General features: G+C 39.7%; 1 protein-coding gene across 1 annotated transcript in view; it reads right to left on the reverse strand.

The window, feature by feature from the left end:
- The window catches only part of rtkna (rhotekin a), a 69,816-nt gene extending 52,009 nt beyond the window's left edge, over positions 1 to 17,807 (reverse strand). The window contains exon 1 of the mRNA XM_015024781.1: positions 17,381 to 17,807. Coding sequence (XP_014880267.1) covers positions 17,381 to 17,494 — 114 coding nt within the window. The 5' untranslated portion in view covers positions 17,495 to 17,807. The remainder of the gene's footprint in view (positions 1 to 17,380) is intronic.
- Between the last annotated feature and the right edge of the window lie 218 nt (positions 17,808 to 18,025).

Consider the following 18,025-nt stretch of genomic DNA (forward strand, 5'->3'; position numbering starts at 1 on the left):
TGCGGTTATCTTACAACAATCTCCCAAAAAAAAGAGAGGGGACTCTTAGAAGGGGGGGGGGGGGGGAGTGATTTTCTTGGGCACAAGAAAAAGCATATCAGGAGCACAGAAAATACAACATCCGTCTTCTGTTCTCCAGCTGTTGTGTGTGAGAAGTGTGCGTCCCCTGGACAAACTGCGCAGACCACAAACCGACCCCTCCACAGGAAACAAGCGTCACGTTGCGGGCCATTGGCCACGGAGTCAGATTTATAACAATTGCACTCATTCCAGAACCATTTAGTGAGGTGTATTTTAGGACCCAAAGGCGAAGGGAATGCAACTCTCTTTTTGTTCAAAGATCACAAACCATGCTGAGTTTTAAAGTGTCTGTAATAAATGATGAATAATTTAGTGACCTATTAACACTTTGAAGTTTCTGCATTTGTCGTAATTTAGGCTGCAACCCATTCTCTACTTATTGAAACAGGACTAGACATAGTGCCGCCCTGGGCAAAATGCCACATTGCCAATATGTAGATGGACATTTTTGTTTACTTTTGTTGGAAATCGGAATTCCAAAATCGAAAATATTTGTGTCCATTGTGGCTGTTTTACATATAAAAACCTGTAAAAGTTACAGTTATAAACTCTCAGCACATCGGACAGCTAGGATTGATAAACTTGGGGGCACAGATCGTACTGTGAAACCTCAGTTCTCGATGCTGAACATGTTTCCTCAGTGTTTTAAAAGCACAAAATGTTACATTGGTATTTCATGTAGTATAGTTATCATTCCAACAATTCATTTTCTAACTCGCAACAGCAACATGACTCAGGTGTGATGGCATCCCCTATTACGAGGCCTGACTTCCAAGTTAAATTAAATGCGTCGCAAGCCCAAACATGCATTGGACAACACTTTTACTTTACCCCAACCATTCTTTTTGCTCAAACACACAAATTCCCCCATATTTGCCTTTCCGTCACCCCTAGAACGTGTGCTGCAAACCTTTTACAAATGCAAACATTGGAAACAAAGAGGCTCTGAGAGGCTTTTCACCTCACAGGAGGAAACCCAAGGGGACAAAGAGGCAAGCAGCTGGATCATTTCCCCAACAAAAACACCTCTTCCCTGCAGGTTTTATGATCAACCAGCTAAGCTGTCGCAGGCAGCAACAGCTGGAGAGAGGACTGAGATTTACTGTTCCCGGGGTAGAGCAAGAAATGTATCACATGGACCTGCACAGCGAAAGTCAAAGTGGTTCAGAAAACATGCTGGAATTTGTGTGTCCGCCATGTGCTGCATGCTGTGTCTTTGTCAGAACTTCTGCTGAACTGGGAGAAAAGCTTAAAATCTCAGACGAAGCTTAATGAAAGTTAAAACATTGAAACTTTTAAAGGATGAGGCAAAGCAAATTTTCCAAGCTATTAGCTAGACTCTTCAGTGGAAATAAATGAAACTCACTTGAATTACTGTTTGTCACCTACTGAACAATATTACATGGTAACCCACAGTCAAATGCAACCAATCAGTGTTACTTTGAGTACATCCATTTATATTTTTCTATGTCCCCCCAACCCCTTTTTTTTACATGCATACAGATTTGAATCATTTAAAGTTCTGATGACTCTCACTGTCATCGTTTGATTTAGCTTCACCATCCACTGTTGGGACCATCATGACTTGGGGAAGAATCAAGTTAAATGTGAAGTTGAACACCTCACAACTCTAATGCTTCAGAATCTATGTTGAAATATGTCAAAAGAAGCTCGTTTTCCATAGTACTTCCTAATTCTAACAGCTCAGATCAAATATTTGCCTCTTGTGATGTCATCGACCCAAATATCAACATCATTTAATGTGCTTTCTGTAAAATCCCCTGATTTCTGTAAAAATCCTGCATTGAAAATCCCTACTTCTACACAGCTTAGATTTTATTGCCATTGTTCATTTGCTGCGGGGAAAAAAATACACCGCTGGATAATATCTTTAAAGATCAGACCACAATACACGTTGGAAGCAAGCGTCAACTAAGACTGATAATCCCACTGTATTCTTCTTAAGGCTTTCCATCACCCCACCAGAAGCATCTTGAACCATAAAACTGCTGCATGTAAATCCCCTTCCAGTATAAATACAAAGACTAACAGGACAAAAGCCCACAAGCTGAACAAAACCAGAAGAAAATAGCTATTATCTCAATGACGGGTCCTGCAGACAGGCAGCTGACTCAAACAGTTCTGCTGGTTCTTGGCCCAGAGCCAGAGAGGGTGAAGTAAAAAAAAAAAAACGGTACTACTAGGATTAGCAGTGGAAAGACCTAACACCTTTCAGCTTCACTGGGTTTTCTGCCTTGTTAGATGATCACAAGCCATTGATGGGATGATGGTTGGATTAGCAACATGTGACTGTGGAAGAGCCAGCTGTGATAGTCAGCTGCTGTGAGAATGTTGTCAGAGCAATCCAAATCCTTTTCGATCAAATAAGAAAAAAAGAGTTCGACCAGGAAAGAACATTCGTGAGAAAAGACATCGATTACAAATTTCACAAGCTGACCCTTGCATAATAAGCTCCCAAAGGGCTGTGCTGCTTTCGAGACAATGCCCGGAGCTTTGTTGTTTCTGAACGGATGTGTGGAGGAATATGGATAACTTCCCCCTGCATGCACCTAATCAGCTGGAGGAAGCGAAGTGCACTCAGAGCTCAGGGAGCGTTTCAGAAGGAAGGTGGTTATTTGTAGTATTTTTAGTGCAAGAAAGGAGAGGAGAAAGCTTTTAGTTTAAAGACAGTTAATTCTCATTTAGAACAACATTATAGACTGATTAAGAGGGAGGAAAGAAAGACCGTCGATGAAAATCAAAACAGTTTAAACATATTCAACAAAATAAAAAGGGCCACAATAAACAAGTTGCTAAATGAGTCCATTAAGAAAATTAAGAAGTTAAAACAATTGAAATTATGACAAAAAAAAAAAAAAAAATCACTTCAAGAGAACAGCAGGAAAAATCAGCCGGGGTAAACGAGCCTTTGTAACAACACGTCAGTCAGCGGTTCCAATTTGTGTCAAGCTGATAACAAATGAAAAAGATTTTAAAAGATCATCAGTCTGTGTCACCCAAGAAATTAGGAGTGAATTTTGTCAAAGCCTTAACACAACTCCATTACTTCATAGAAATAGAACTTCAAGATAACAAGTTGTGCGCTTAAGTATTATTTTATCAGTCAAATCAAATCAGTTTTTATTTGTATAAAATCTAATTACTTGTGGCAACCGATCATTTGAGGAAATTCATGATTTTGAAATCAAAATGATCATGGTCTAAAACATTAAGTTTATTTTCCGGGGGACAGGTTATGCTTTTGGATTTCAACTTTTGTAATAACACAATACCATAACTCCAAACAAAACATATTTATTTTTCTCCAAATGAAGAAGCTGCTAACTTAACTTTAGAACTACGCAAAACAACAACAAAAAAAGAATCCTTTATAAACATGACCATAAAAAAAGGCCTTTTTAGTGGTCAATTTGGTACAGCTGAATGTTGGCTTAATCAAAACTCGTAATCTGAAATGGCACAAAGGAAAGTGAAAAATGTTGGCTAACGAGTTTTTGTCACAAACCAAAAGGCAGCTTCCACGTCACCAGCCCTCATTATCTTACAATACATTAAAAAACCTTTTATTGTGAAGGTTATGAAGGTTTCTGTACGAGAGGATAAAAGCTGTCTTCAGTTCCCTGCTGTGTGTGGCAGCAGAAAAGGGTAGGGAAACACACCAGGGCTTCAGGGAGCCAGACCCAAAACCACAACAAAGACGTCTGACTGTCATGTGAAAACTAAACCCAACGCACCTCCTACTCATTTAAAACACACACAGACACACAGAAACGCAAAGCTATATTTGCATCATAAACACACATTTTAGACATAAATAGACATAACACGCTCACAGCAACTCCAACGGCAAGGGGTTGTGGCAAAACTGCCTCAAAAGTAGAAAGATGCAGCTGATGAAGTTTGTGATTATGCCCCACCAAGTTCTCCCTGTTGTCTCTCATAGAGCAAAGTTGGTAAATGAAAGGCAAGACCAAACAAAAGAGTTTCTCTGAGTATTTTTGCTCTTTCACACATAAGATTGGAAAAAGGGACAGCAATATAAAAAAACAGCCAGTGAGAGGTCTAAAAAATCTCAGATCCTTTTCTGTTACAGAGACATGTGGGTTACCTCAGGGCTTGCTATTTGGGTCTCTAATTCTTTTTTCCATCTGCTGAAACTTGGTACCATTCTTGTTAAACACAACTTGGATGGGTTTAGATCATAATTAGCTGAGAAAAAAAAAAACATTTTGTTTTGGTCTTCCTGAGACACAGTATGAAATACATATAAAAGGTTGGTTTTAGAGAGGACACTTACTTTAGATGAAGTACTCAGTGGACTAGTAAAATCCATTTTTTGTAAGCTAGCAACTAGCTAGCCACTCTAAAATCTGTTCCTAAGATTCACGTTGGTTCCATTCAGATATTAACTCTTTGTCCTATTATGATTGTATTGTTTTCCTTATATTTATGACTGACATTCTTATGGATACTTTTACGTGTATATTTTATGTTCAGCAATTTGGTCAGTAATTAAAGCAATTAGATTGGCTTCATTGAACACGCCATGCTTGGACAGCGTTACAGAGCTACACAGACACAGAACAGCATTTTAAAGTATTCCTTAAGTAAAATAAAAAAATAAAAAAATGGAGTTAAGAGATTTGAAAAAATTGAGAAAAAAATGCAAGAAGTTGATTACATTAGATTTACTGTGACTCACTCTGGGTGACATCTGTTCACTTTAATGACATTAGCCTCAGTTGTGAAACTGAACGTTTTCAATGAGTAACCGCCCCCGTCTCCTCCCCACCAGAAGGTCAATTTTCAGTTTACAAGATGAAAAACACGCACACCGACAGCTGCAAAGTCATAGCTCAAGCCTGGAGACAATGTAACGACACAGTAACTCTCGTCAGCAGTCTGGCTTGTTATTAGGTGGATCAGTTTCAACCAGTCTGGGTCAAGTTCTACTGTAAGATTTGTGAAACGAGACACTGATGCATCCAAGACTTAATCATCAAAGCCTGAGCAGCTTGTAGAAGAAAAGTCAGAGGACTGATCGTAAATCACTTGGCAGATATTTTTCTTCCGCTGAAAAGAAGGGATGAGTGCGTCAAAGTCATTGAGGAGTAGACTCAATCTTATCATTGACTGGAGCAAAAATATATAGATGATTCCACATCAGCATCATCCCCTAAAGGGAACGCAGACACACAGGTACACACGCACACACACACACACACACATTTTCACCCTTGGAGACAGTTCAGCAGTTTGCTTGCTTCCCAGAATCATTGCTGACTTTCAGGAACGCTACCTCAGCCTTTTACCAAAGTCTGCAGAAACTCATCCCTCTGAGAGAGCGGACACTTCAGTGGAAGAGAAACTTGCTCATTAGGAGATTCATCTCCATTGATTTCTGCCCTCAGAGGCACAGGCGCTGCAATATCACAGACATAGCGTGTGACTGTAAGAGGACAGGTGCGCAGAGGCTATTCATTTACACTTAACAGTGTGAATGATCTCTTGAAATGACTATTAATGACTGTAAGGCGTGAGGGGTATAAAGCAATGTCAAAACGTGTTCAGGGAGGTGAGCAATGCCAGAGAAAGGTCACTTACAGCGATGCTGAAAATGTTATGGAGCAATGGCGCCCTCTGCAGGCTGGCAGTGTCCACATCAGAAGACAAAGACGACTATTTTCATTAATATCACAGTACGGACATGTGTAATAAAGTCAACATTTACAATCAGAACACACTCATGGAGAGAATGTTAATGTTTTTCTATGTCACTAATTATTCCCAGCTAAAACAGGCATGCAAAAGGTGAGCTTCACCAGCATATTCAACAGAGAAAAATAATGGTCTAAAGAAATTAATTCACACAAGAGTTATTTGCAATTTCTGCCACACTATCTATCATGGGCCCCAAGTTATGGAACGACTTGCCTTTGCAGGTCAGAGAGGCCCCTTCACTGTCCACTTTTAAAGCTCGTCTTAAAACCCATCTATTTTACTTGGCTTTCAACTCCAGCAGGATCTAGTTTTAAATTGTATGTTTGTTTGTTTTTAAACTGTAAGAGTTTTTATTTTTTTTATTGTTATGTTGTGTTTTAATGTACAGCACTTTGTATCAGCTGTGGTTGTTTTAAAGTGCTTTATAAATAAAGTTGGTATGGTATGGTATGGTACACTCTATTCCACATTTCTATCTGAACTTGCATCATGGGAGTGCACTCTGCAGTAACCCTCCAAACATGTAAAAATCTAAACAGGAATGCCAGCATCTGCATCATCCATATATGAAATTTAAACAACCGTGGAGAGGACTCCCAGGAAACTATAATTCAACCTGACAGGGACGAATAAAAGCAAACTTTTTTTCTTTATTTTTGTCAGGAAGAGCATGTGAGAAGAACATTTTGAGGGTATCTTTTCAACAATACGTCTAAGGAACATGAAGTTAAGAATTTTAAATGGAAAAATGACAAACAGTTTTGAGATCAAGTTTCAGTTTCATGCCAAATTAATTTCTCATTAAAGTGTAAATTTCAATAAAGTGTGAAAATGTTGGTTTATGTCTTAATGTTAAATGTGATATCACGGCTCTAATTTATCTTTTAGTTTTCTATGACTTTGTACCACATGGGACTAAGGATTAGCCTCGACCAAATTAACAGGTAATTATTTTGACCATATCATCATTTCTCTGCATATTCTCCAACTCCCAGCTGATTATTGGATTTAAGCATATGAGGTAATGTGTATTTATATAATAAGGGAGGGTGTGGTCTAAGGACATCAACACTCTATTCTCGGATGTATATAATTTTTTAAAATGTTTTGTTGGCTCTAATGGCCTTTATTTGAAAGTAGTTTGACAGGAAGGAGGGTTATGAAAGAGAGGGAAGACATGTGGCAAATGTTGCCAGGCTGGGAATTGAGCCCATGACCACTGGCATGAGGACAAGCCCTCAATAAATGGGTTGTGCTTCACCCCTGCACCACCACAGCACCCCAAGTGTGTATAATTTTTAACCAAGTTCTTTTGCTCAAGCAAAATTACCTGAAAGAAAAATATCACTGACTCTGAAAAGTTATAATTTATATAGCCTTCCAAAGGGATGCAGCAGCACTCTTGGTATTTTCAATCTCATAGAACCAATGAACATTTTGTTGCAAGTAGACGGAGCCGGTCAAAAGTTGCAAACAGAACTGAGAAGACAAAAAAAAAAAAAAAAAAAAAAAAAAAAAAAATTTATTGTGTTGAAATTGTTCCTTCTTCCCATTCAGTCTGATTTAATCAGGTATGGATTTTCTTGCCAAAATGACATCATTTCCTAAGTTGTTCCCAGCTACGCACCGTTTTAATCGTCACTCATTTATCCACACAACACCATCTACATCAATAGTGGGAATGATAACGTTTCCTAATCCCCATTATGGCGAACACAGAGCAAGTTCCCCGTGCCTTCAGGTAAGGACAAAAACAGAAAAGTAGCAGAGAACCAACGGAGATTACCGCTGAGGCAGCAGGACCAACACAAAGACAGAACCAGATCTGACATCCCACCGTCTGCTACGCCCGGCTCAGCAAACAAACACATTTAAACATGGACATGCTGGCGGGGACGCGTATACTGTGCGGCATGCAGGGAACAGGGGGAACATGCATAATGGACCCATCTGGTCCCATAAAGTCAAACACCTGTTCTGCATCAACAACACAGACAACATCATTGGCACTTGTGCCCCCTTCGCCACCTCCTTACTGCATTCAGGACACACAGCAAAACACGACCATTCGAGACACTAAACTACTTAGAAGAACTGCCAGATTATATTGGCAGTCGTTTTATGTCCTTAGTGAGATTGCCCAGACCAAAAACAATACCTCAGATCAATGCGGGAACGGACTTTGCACACCTCTCACACCACTCACCCATACAAGCACCTTTAAACATTTCATTGTATCGATTCCTTTCACTGCACATTCCTCTTTATGAAAGAGAGGCCCTGATTCCATCTGCTCTCAGGGTAGAGTCGGTTGGCGATATGATGTACAGAGTAAGGGATAAAGAGCCCCTTTGTGTGCAGGAAAATGAAAAATGAGAGCCACAAAAACAGGAGACAAGAAAAGGTGAAGAACAGGGGGCTGAAATAGATCTGCCCTTTATTTTTCTGCCTAAATGCATGAATAATCCGAAGGTCAATGACTTGTCCTTGGGGAGGTTACACGTTTACCTAAGAACATACAAACTGGTGTCGATTAAAACTGATTTCCTCCTGTACAAAAAAAAAAAAAACTGAGAAAGAAAAATTTGACAAAGGCATTGACAGCAATTGTCCAGCACTGTACTGGAGACCCTACAGAGGAATCTGGTTCTATGTGTGAGCCTTTTGTTTATGCTTAACAGAGAAGTATTGTGGTGACAGGAAGAAGATACCTTTGGCATGAGACAGTGAAGTTCTTGTTTACAGGGTCTTATGTTACCGGTAAACAGAAATAACCAATGAAAAAGACCAATTCAAGTATTGGTAGCGTTTTCTGTGTGTCTTTGGAGAGGAGAAAGACAATCTGGATCAGAAAAGTAGGTTGGTACTGAAACACATGACAAAAGGACCCATTTTCATGCTTCATCAGGGGACCTGAGGATGAACGTAATGAAATGGCAGGTATAATTTGGCTCTTAGGGAGGCAGGGTCTTTGGGATGAAAGATTCAGTTCTTACGGGCAGATAAACAGTATCAGAACTAATGCAATACATGCCACAGGCTTGCAAAGAAATCTTTGAATGTATAATTTAAATAGAAGTTATTTCAGGGTAGAGGAGCAGATTCCAAAAGCTAAATCATTCTAAAAAAAAAAAAAAAAAGTTGCTAAGGCTTATATTCAGCTGCCTTTGCATAGAGACAATTGAATAAAACCCGGTGCAATTACCTTCAAAAGTGACATCACATTAAAACGCACTCCCATGTTAAAAAACAGTGGTGGCAACATCATACTGTGGCGATTCCACAGGAGACAAGAGACTTCTCTCATCAGGTCAGTGGTGGTTTTCCTCCTTGAACCGTCTCATGGATGCCATTTTTTATCCAGTCTCCTTCTTGTTAAAGAATCAAAAACTTATTAACCTTTCCAACTGCATTTTGTGTTTACCCTGGTAATTGTTGTCTGATGGTAACATTTTTGTTGATGATCTGGAACCTTTTACTGTGACAAAAAAACACAAAAAAAGCAAAAATAAATAAGCATATAAAACTGCAAGGGTCCCAAAATGTTTTTTTCACAGCACTGTGCAATGGATGGTGTAGATTAAAACATCTTTAAGTGTTAGAACGGCTCAGTCAAAGTCCAGACACTATTCCAGTTGCGAGTCTGTGGAAAGATTTGAAAATGAAGCACGGACCTACTTAGCTGTAACTACAGCAAAAAGTGATTTTGTGTGAAGTTTCCAGTAAACTTGGAATGTTCTGGCCGACTCAGATTTAAAAGATTAATCCAGTCAAGATTAATCTTTTAATCTTGACTGTCTCATTTTATGATGCATTGTAGAAGTTCTCACATCTGTGGGAGTGGGACTGTGTGGAGGGATTAAGCCTTCTCGATCCATTTCTCTGTCTGCTAAACGAGTCACTGGCAGTGGTGGCTTCGAACAAGATAGTGCATGCTGGGCGAACAAAGCCCATCTGTGTCAGGCAATACGCAATGGACCCTGCTCAATGAGACACGGCTGCTTAGTCACAATGAAAGGTGGTTCTGGGAATCACAGACTAACAAACTTCAGCTACCGTGAATGACTAACTAAGCTAAACACCAGCCTTCATTCATAACTCTTCACGGTAAGAGAGAGGGCAGGCTCGGAGACGCACATGAAGAAGCAGACGTGTGCGAACTAAATAGCAACACTGGGCGTGACTCACTTCCTGTGTCTGCTATTTATGTTCACGCCTTGTTCAGAGAGAAGCGCTGTCGTTAAAATGAGCGTGGATGTGTGGCTGGGTGGGGTTTACTTGTAACATAAGCAGCTGACCCTCAGCTGTTAAACGGCGTCCTGACACTGGTTGCCCCGCAGAGACACAAACCACATTCCACCACACACACACACACACACACACACACACACACACACACACACACACACACACACACTGAAGACGTTTCCATTTACAGCAGCAGGGACCTGGGAATAGCTGGCTGAGTGATATTAGAATAGACCAGCCACATTTAAAAAGAAAAACACACAAAAAACGGATGTATTTTTGTTACATTTAAAGTGTTTACCATCTTTTCCAGTTGAGCATTAAATGGCTTGTCTGGCTTGTTCGGTCAATAGGGATCAGATAAGATAAGGCTGAGAGGAGAGTAGTGTCCTTGAGTCTGTGCTGCAGACTAGTCAAGGGTCAGAGGACATCCTGTATCTGTGTTTCATGTGTGTCGCTTGGAAAAGGAAATGAACCTTTGGAGCTTTTGAGCTTCAACATCATCTGCTGCACAGGATGACTATCAGCTGTTTCTATTTTTAGGTCGCTGTGAAAATACACACATTTTAACCCTGAAAGAGGCAAAGAGCTTGGAGTTAATACGTCGAAAATAACATTTAAAATAAGAAACTTTCCAAAACGAATCACATTAGTAAAAGTTGGTCTGCTTTGCTTCTTCAAGAACCAGAATCAAACATGAAGAGGCAGCATTCAGCTTCACAAATCTGGAACAAACTTTCAGAAAACTGCAAAACAGCCGAAACACTGAGTTCCTTTAAATCAAGACTAAAAACTCAACTCTTTTGAATTGCCTTTGAACCATAATAAAGGAAACATTGACCAACATATTAGATTTGAATGATTTTGGTGATGGCACTCATAAAAATATAATGTCTGATTAATTCTTGACTGTATGGTGTTGTCTTTATAAGTTTTTGTTTTTTATTATGTAACGCACATTGATTGACTGACACTCACATTAAATCCAAACAAAAAAACATTAAATTTTGTAGTTGCATTGTCTCAAAATTGTCACAAAAAACAGAAAAAGTTTAGGGATTGTGAATAGTTTATGAAAAGCACTGTAAACACTAAGAGACTTCAGTGCTGGGAGGGTAAAAAAAAAAGAGGTAAATTAAATATAATATTGAAACAAAGTTCTGCTTTCTGCATTACTCTACTCGCCAAGCAAACAGTCCAGTCATTACCTGGAGAGAAGTAACAAGAACTTACTTAGCTTTTGCTTTTGGCTTGAAGAAACTGATTAAACCATTTTTCATTCTGAAGCTGTCTAGGAACAATGCTTTACCCTGATGTATACACAAAGTCTTGGTAATAAGAATAGTTAAACATTTACTAGCTAAAATATCCGTCGGCATACCAGGAGAGCCTCCAAGCAGAAACCTCCAGCGGGCCCGGCTTTGTTTGAGAATAAGGGTCCGAGGAGGGGTAAATATTCCCTAGCATCTCCTCAGTACCCCCGCAGTGTTCAACACGGCAGAAAGCCCTCAGGGGCGCGCACAGACAGACAAATATATGCAGGCCAATCTTGGCACTGCAGTTGTTCAAGAAATCAATAAAGCAGAGTGCATCCACTCCTCAGGACCCTTGGGCCTCTGAACCTTGTTTTTTTGTTGTTGTTTGTTTTGTTTTTTTTCTTAGCATTTTATGCTTTAGTTTGTTGTTTGGTTTTGGGCTACACTGCAGTAACAGACCACTACTTTCTTGGTTCACAGATTTGCTTAGACTCTGAAGCCTAGGAATCGTTCACTATTTCCCTGTAAGCAAATAAGTAGTGAGTTCAAGACTTGATGCGGTGACATCTGTGTGACCTCTCTTTATTTTGCACGCAGGGAGACCGACACATGCTTACGTAAGCCAGTTTAGTAAATCGGTGCTTCACGAGCCACAATAAACACCAGCAGAAGCCACACTGAGAGCCTGCTTAGCATGAAACTGCTTAAGGCTCCAAACCATAAACCATACTTAACAGGGATTGCCCAAATTGTGAATATTGGTGTCAACATGACACCAAATTATAAGTTTGAAGTAGAAAAAAATATTCTTAGAGAATTTAGCCAAGGGGATTAACAGTTTAACTGATGAATCTTACATTGGTTTTTCATGAGTTGGCAATAAATCTGTCCAGGCTTTACCTCGTACATCACCAGTTATTGCTGGAGCCCCTTACTGCAATCCTGAACAGGATTAAATGTGGTACAGAACAGATGGGAACATCAAAAAATAGAAACAGCAACCCCTCCCAGGTCGCAATGACAACACTCTTCGGTGTGGAAGTAGTTGATGTGAGAGAGAGGAAGACTCAAAATTAGCTATTTTCAGTGTAAAATGAAGGCGCGTAGGTGTAAGAAGCCATTTACAGAGATTGTTCATTTTCATTATGTTGAGACGTCTCTGTGATTCATTCAGGCATTGTGGGAGTGAGGAAGATAACAGATAACAGTAAGGCTGGAAGAAGTACAGGAAAGTTGCTCTGCTTTATCCTTTCAGGTTGTTTGTCTTGGAACAATGGTGGATTTCCTTTATTACTAAGAAATGTGTTGATAATTTTAAAGGTGGTTCTTATCTTTTATCTACACCTTCTCTTTTTTTTTCCTAAGGAAGTTTTAATTTCTATTTCATATTTTCAACAAACTTTAAAAAAAAAAAGTTATTTCTGCTATTTTAGTTTAAACTCATTCAGATTTTCATTTACACACAGACATCTACAGAGACATATGGGGTGGAGAAGGGCACTTCACCAAATCCAGTCTCGACGTAGCCCAGAGTTGTTACAGCTTTCAGCCAACACACATGCCAGATTCCCAAGCTTCACCATTCCCTCTGAAAGGCTTAGAGTGTGGGTGGGTGGATGGATGGATGAATGGGTGCGTCATCACGTGGATCTAACCACTTCCTCGCCCTATATAGCCACAGTTAGCCACAGTGGTGTGTGGACTGGCGTAGCGAATCCTTAAATTAAATGCAACATGCCGACAAAGCATGAAAACTGAGGGCATTCCTCCCTAATAATAACAACAACAACAACAACAACAACAATAATAATAATAATAATAATAATAATAATAATAATAATAATAATAATAATAATAATAATGGTGAATTTCCAAGGTCCCAATGCATGATGTCTGGTCATCTTCAGCTGAAAGAGCAGAACTAGGGAGGATGGAGGGTCTAGAGACCAGCAAAAAAACATTTCTCAGATGCAAAAAGCATCTGAGAGAAAGGATGCAAAAAGCAGATGTCTTCTGTTTGCAATGAGAGGAGCAGTAAAAGGGGCAACATGAAGGCCATGGAATGGGTTTAACAGCAAATTCTGCTTAGTCCCCCAATCCTTCAGTCTTTGACCACTTGACCCGTTAAGTTGGTGTTGTGTACCCCAGCTTGACTGATTCAGTTCAGGAGCTTAGATTATTTTTGAAGAAGAGCAGCAGAAAAGCCACCTTTTGTATAATCTGGGCATGTACAGTGCCAGCTCAACATTTACTGGACAGTCCTGGCAGAGATGTATAGAGTCTTTGAATAAATTTATCTTATATTACACTAGCGTGATCTTACACAGAAAAATTTACCATTGTCAAGAAGTAATCACCGTTTAAGAAAATAAGCTGTCACAATTTTTGCGGAATACTTCCATTTCAAATAAATGTAATTGGAATATTTGACAGCACAGGTGGCAGTCCATGCGCCAAAAGGGATTTTATTAATGTCAATGTTTTGTAAAAATGAATTTTTAATCCTGAATGTTTCAGGGAATGAAAGGGGTTTACACATCTTTTCCATGCATGGCATTTAATGTGGCAGGAAATGTAAATAAATTCATAGACAACTTGTTGTTGCAGTGACAACAGGATATTTTATCACTGCTGCAAAGCAAACAGATTCATTCCCAATGTCTTGTATTTTAGGAGATTCACAATCATGGCCTTCTTTGGCCTTACGTAGACACAGACACATCATCTTCTTTAACACATATCGTTAAGTAAATGAACATTAAACATTTATCCACTGACTTAAACACTCAAATGTGATTTTCCCTGGCTTAGTGGGAGAAAAAGGTGCTTTCATACTAGTTCATTGAGATGCCATGCACTGGCTCCAGGCTGGCATTCAGAAAGAGACCGGACACACAGAGCAAAGAGGAAACTTCCAGCCTCTGAAAGAGAATCATTAGCATTGGCAACAAAGTCTGGAGCACAAATTAATCTTATATGAGAGCTAGCAGAGAATACTTTACAGAGTTAAGGAAACATGATTGTTGTAAGAGGACGGGAAGCCTTCAGCCTCATGAATAACTAATAGAGAGATGATTTTGTAGAAAGTCAAATACAGTGTGACTATAAACACAGCGAGATCTAAAGGTTATTTACATCTCGATGTGCAGCCAGTTCTTCTCTGAGTGTAATAAATTTTGACATTGCCCTAAATAACCCATGCACTGCTGTTTTATTTCTCATAGATAAATGATAAGCTCTTAGAAAACAACGAGCCGACATCAACTAAAAATAAAGAAGCTGAAATTTTTATTCCCTGATCACTCAGATTTAAACACATTCACATGACTTTACCCTCTGACAATTCCGCACTTTACTTCATGGATGGACTTGTTTCACAGAACTGAGCTCAAAACAAACAGGTCAGACTATTCTGACAGCAGATCAATAGATCATGAAGTGTGCCTGACCTCCCAGAGGTTAACTGCGTTTTCCTGTGACGTGACTCCTAACCAACATAACCTGAAGGTGTACATGTCTGCTAGCACAGACTAAACCTTCATGAAACAACAACAAAAAAAGACACATCTAAAGAGAGAGAATGAATCGATACTCTGTTGCACCTTCAACATTCCTCGAGTCTCCTCTTACAGCCGAGTCTATTCTCTCTTTGGTCCCCCTATTCTTCCACACGTAACCCAGTGCTGGAAAAAACTTCCCCCAAGACTTACAAAAGCTCCTCAAACAAGAGACAACAGTAGCTGCAGCCTAAAGAGGCAATCTCAGAATTACAATCACGAGATTGTAAGAGAACGTAAAAGGAAGGGGTTCCCGAGAGAAAGGGGGGCCATCCACCCCAATGGGATTTAAATTGGACTGTGAGTAAAAATAATTAGGGGTTAGACTGGAAGTCACTTCTGGCTCACTATCAAACGGCAACTAACGTGAAGCAGATGCCGACATGGTTTTTTTGCAGAAAGGAATAAGGAAATCATGGTGTAAACGTAGCACTTTTCATCCAAGGACAGCCATATGAAAGGTATAAATAGGGTGTATGATGTTTCTAAATCTACAGAGATACTTGCTATTGGCCAAATTGGTCCACTCTTTGAAGCAATAACAGCTTTAAGTCTTCTGGGAGGGCTGTTCACAGTGGTTAGGAGTGTGTTTGTGGGAATATAGCCATTTTGAAGAGGGCATTTGTAAGGTTAAGTACTGATGTTAGAAAGGCTGGGCAGTCAAAATCCTTCACACCTAGCTTGCACCTAAATACAATTCTAATGACTTCTTTGTATAATGGTGTACAGTCCAGTACAAAAGTGGGAAGAGGCCATCAACAAACTGTTCCCAGATAGTCTGGAGAGGGAACGTGTGTAAAATGTCTTCGCATGCCGCAGTATTAAGTGTGTTCCTGTCCTGAAGAGACCAGGCTCACACTCAGGAACTTAGCCACACACCATAATCCCCTTTTACTAAAACTTTGAGACAAAGAAACATGATTTGCTTCTCCAGAGAACAGCTTAACATACTTGACACCACTATATCCAAAGCTTTGTATTGCACTTTGTGACGAAAGACTTAGGTGCAACTGCTTAGCCAATCCATGATTAAAAACTCTCTACTTACTTGTTCCTGAGCAAATCTGGAGGCCAAACATGGTCTGGAGGTATTCACTCTTCAACTTCTGTGATTTTACACGATCAGCCACTTTGTGATTGAATTGCTGCATTAACCAATGGCTTCCACTTTCCTGTGATACTGCCAACAGTTGACTATAAAATATTTATTTCATTTGTGAAAGAATTTCACAAAATATCTTTTTACACAGGAACCACCCTAACACTGTCTGATGATTTAATAACCCAGTGAGACTCTGATAAAGTCCCATTTTGTCACAAATATATGGAGAAGCAATCTTGATGCCAAGATTTATTTTATTACTCCTGTGGCCACAGAAGTAAAGTACCTACAGCTTCTAGGAAAATTGGTATATTTCACAAGATTTTAGAAAATTGTACCCTACTGCAGTATCTCCAAAAGTATGTCCAACTGTGATATTTGGATTCATGGTTCCTTTTGTATGTTTTTTTTTTTTTGTATGAAGCAACGCCTCACACAAGAGCTTAAACAACTTACAGCCTGTGCATTTTCACTATTCCTTAGGACGGTGGGACCAAGATTTCCAAAAGACTTGCACATTTACTTTTGTCTAAAACTTGTACTTTGGACCACTGAGCAATAGTCCAGTTCATTTGTGATTCAGGAGTGCATTGGACCAAGGAATGCAATAGTTGCAGCCCATATCCTGGATATATCTGTGAATGCTGCAGACCTTGCAACCTGTGAGTTTCCCCCCGAAACTCTTGAACGAACATCGCTTCACCTTTCTCTCGGGGCTGTAGTTATCCCAATTGCATGTCCATCTTTGTAATCAAAGCTTTTCCTTCCACTCAACTTTCCTTTATTATGCTTCTTGAAAAAAATACATTTTGTGATCAACTCCTGAAGGAGATGATGTGCTACTACCAAATCAGCGGTATTCACCATGACTGAGACCATAACATGAACATAGCATAACACTCATTTTAATTTTTATTGGGCATATGCAATACTCTTCCCACAAAGTAATTTTGGATCTTTAGTCACTATTGGCCAGCTTTATAAAGATTTACAAAAGTTAAAAGCTTGAAATATAGCACTGTTTGTGCAATATTATGAGAGTTAACTTTTTAAATTTCATAATTAAATAAACTAACATTTTCTACTACATTCAAGTTTATTTTCTTGCAAGTTTAAGCGGGACCAAGAATATTTGAACAAGCAATGAGATAACTGCTTTAAATCAAAACAACAAAACAAAACAAAAAAAAAACAATTGGAGAATGAAACAGCACAGCCTTAATGAGAAAAGTGTTGAAAAAACAGACCGAAACACTGATGAACTCTGAGACCTACATCTGCACTCTGTTTATTAAGCTACTTTAAAGAACCAGAGCGATCAGACAAAGCTGTAAACGGAGTCACCGTCTGATGTGTGTGAGAGAGCAAAAAAAATCTGTTTAAAAAAGTTCTACCTGTGATGATGTGTGCAGGAAATCGCTCTTTCTGAACTTCCCTCGCCGTATCTCCATCTCCAGAGCAGAGCCCCGGGCAACGGTGGCTCTGGTCGTTTGATTTCGGCAAAACATCGTCTCTTTACTCTTTCCTGACAACTTCTCTCAAACAGACTAGTCTCGTCCAGGTTGAGCTTCACGGAGCGCAAAAACGGGGGGGAGGGGGGGGGGAGCGATTCATAAAAAAATATATAAATAAATAAATCTTCCAAACAGATCAGCGCAGATCAAGGTGTTGGATCAGGAAACTATCCCACCGGCGAAATAGGAGCGGAATAAATCCAGTGTTTAACCCTCTGCTGTAGTTTCTTGAGACGCGGGAGCCCCAATCTGAACCAAGACAAATCCAGCCGCTGAACGAGGAAGAGCTGGTTCTTATTTCCCCTAACACTGCCCTGTATGTGCGTCCAGCATATTGACACGGTAACACCCCATGTGGTGCGCAGCTGAGACCTAACTTTGCGCTGTCCCGCATCCGGAGACCTCTGCTGGTGTTCAATGGCAGCAATTTACAGCCGCAATTTGCCCTTTTGTAGGAGTATTAATGCAACTCGCTCAGCAGGAAGAGTTGTAAACTCCCTACGGTGGCTTAAGTATGTTTACACA

The sequence above is a fragment of the Poecilia latipinna genome, unplaced genomic scaffold, assembly GCF_001443285.1.
Source record: "Poecilia latipinna isolate Pla-1442-1.1 unplaced genomic scaffold, P_latipinna-1.0 Scaffold94, whole genome shotgun sequence".
In the NCBI taxonomy this organism is placed as follows: Eukaryota; Metazoa; Chordata; class Actinopteri; order Cyprinodontiformes; family Poeciliidae; genus Poecilia; species Poecilia latipinna.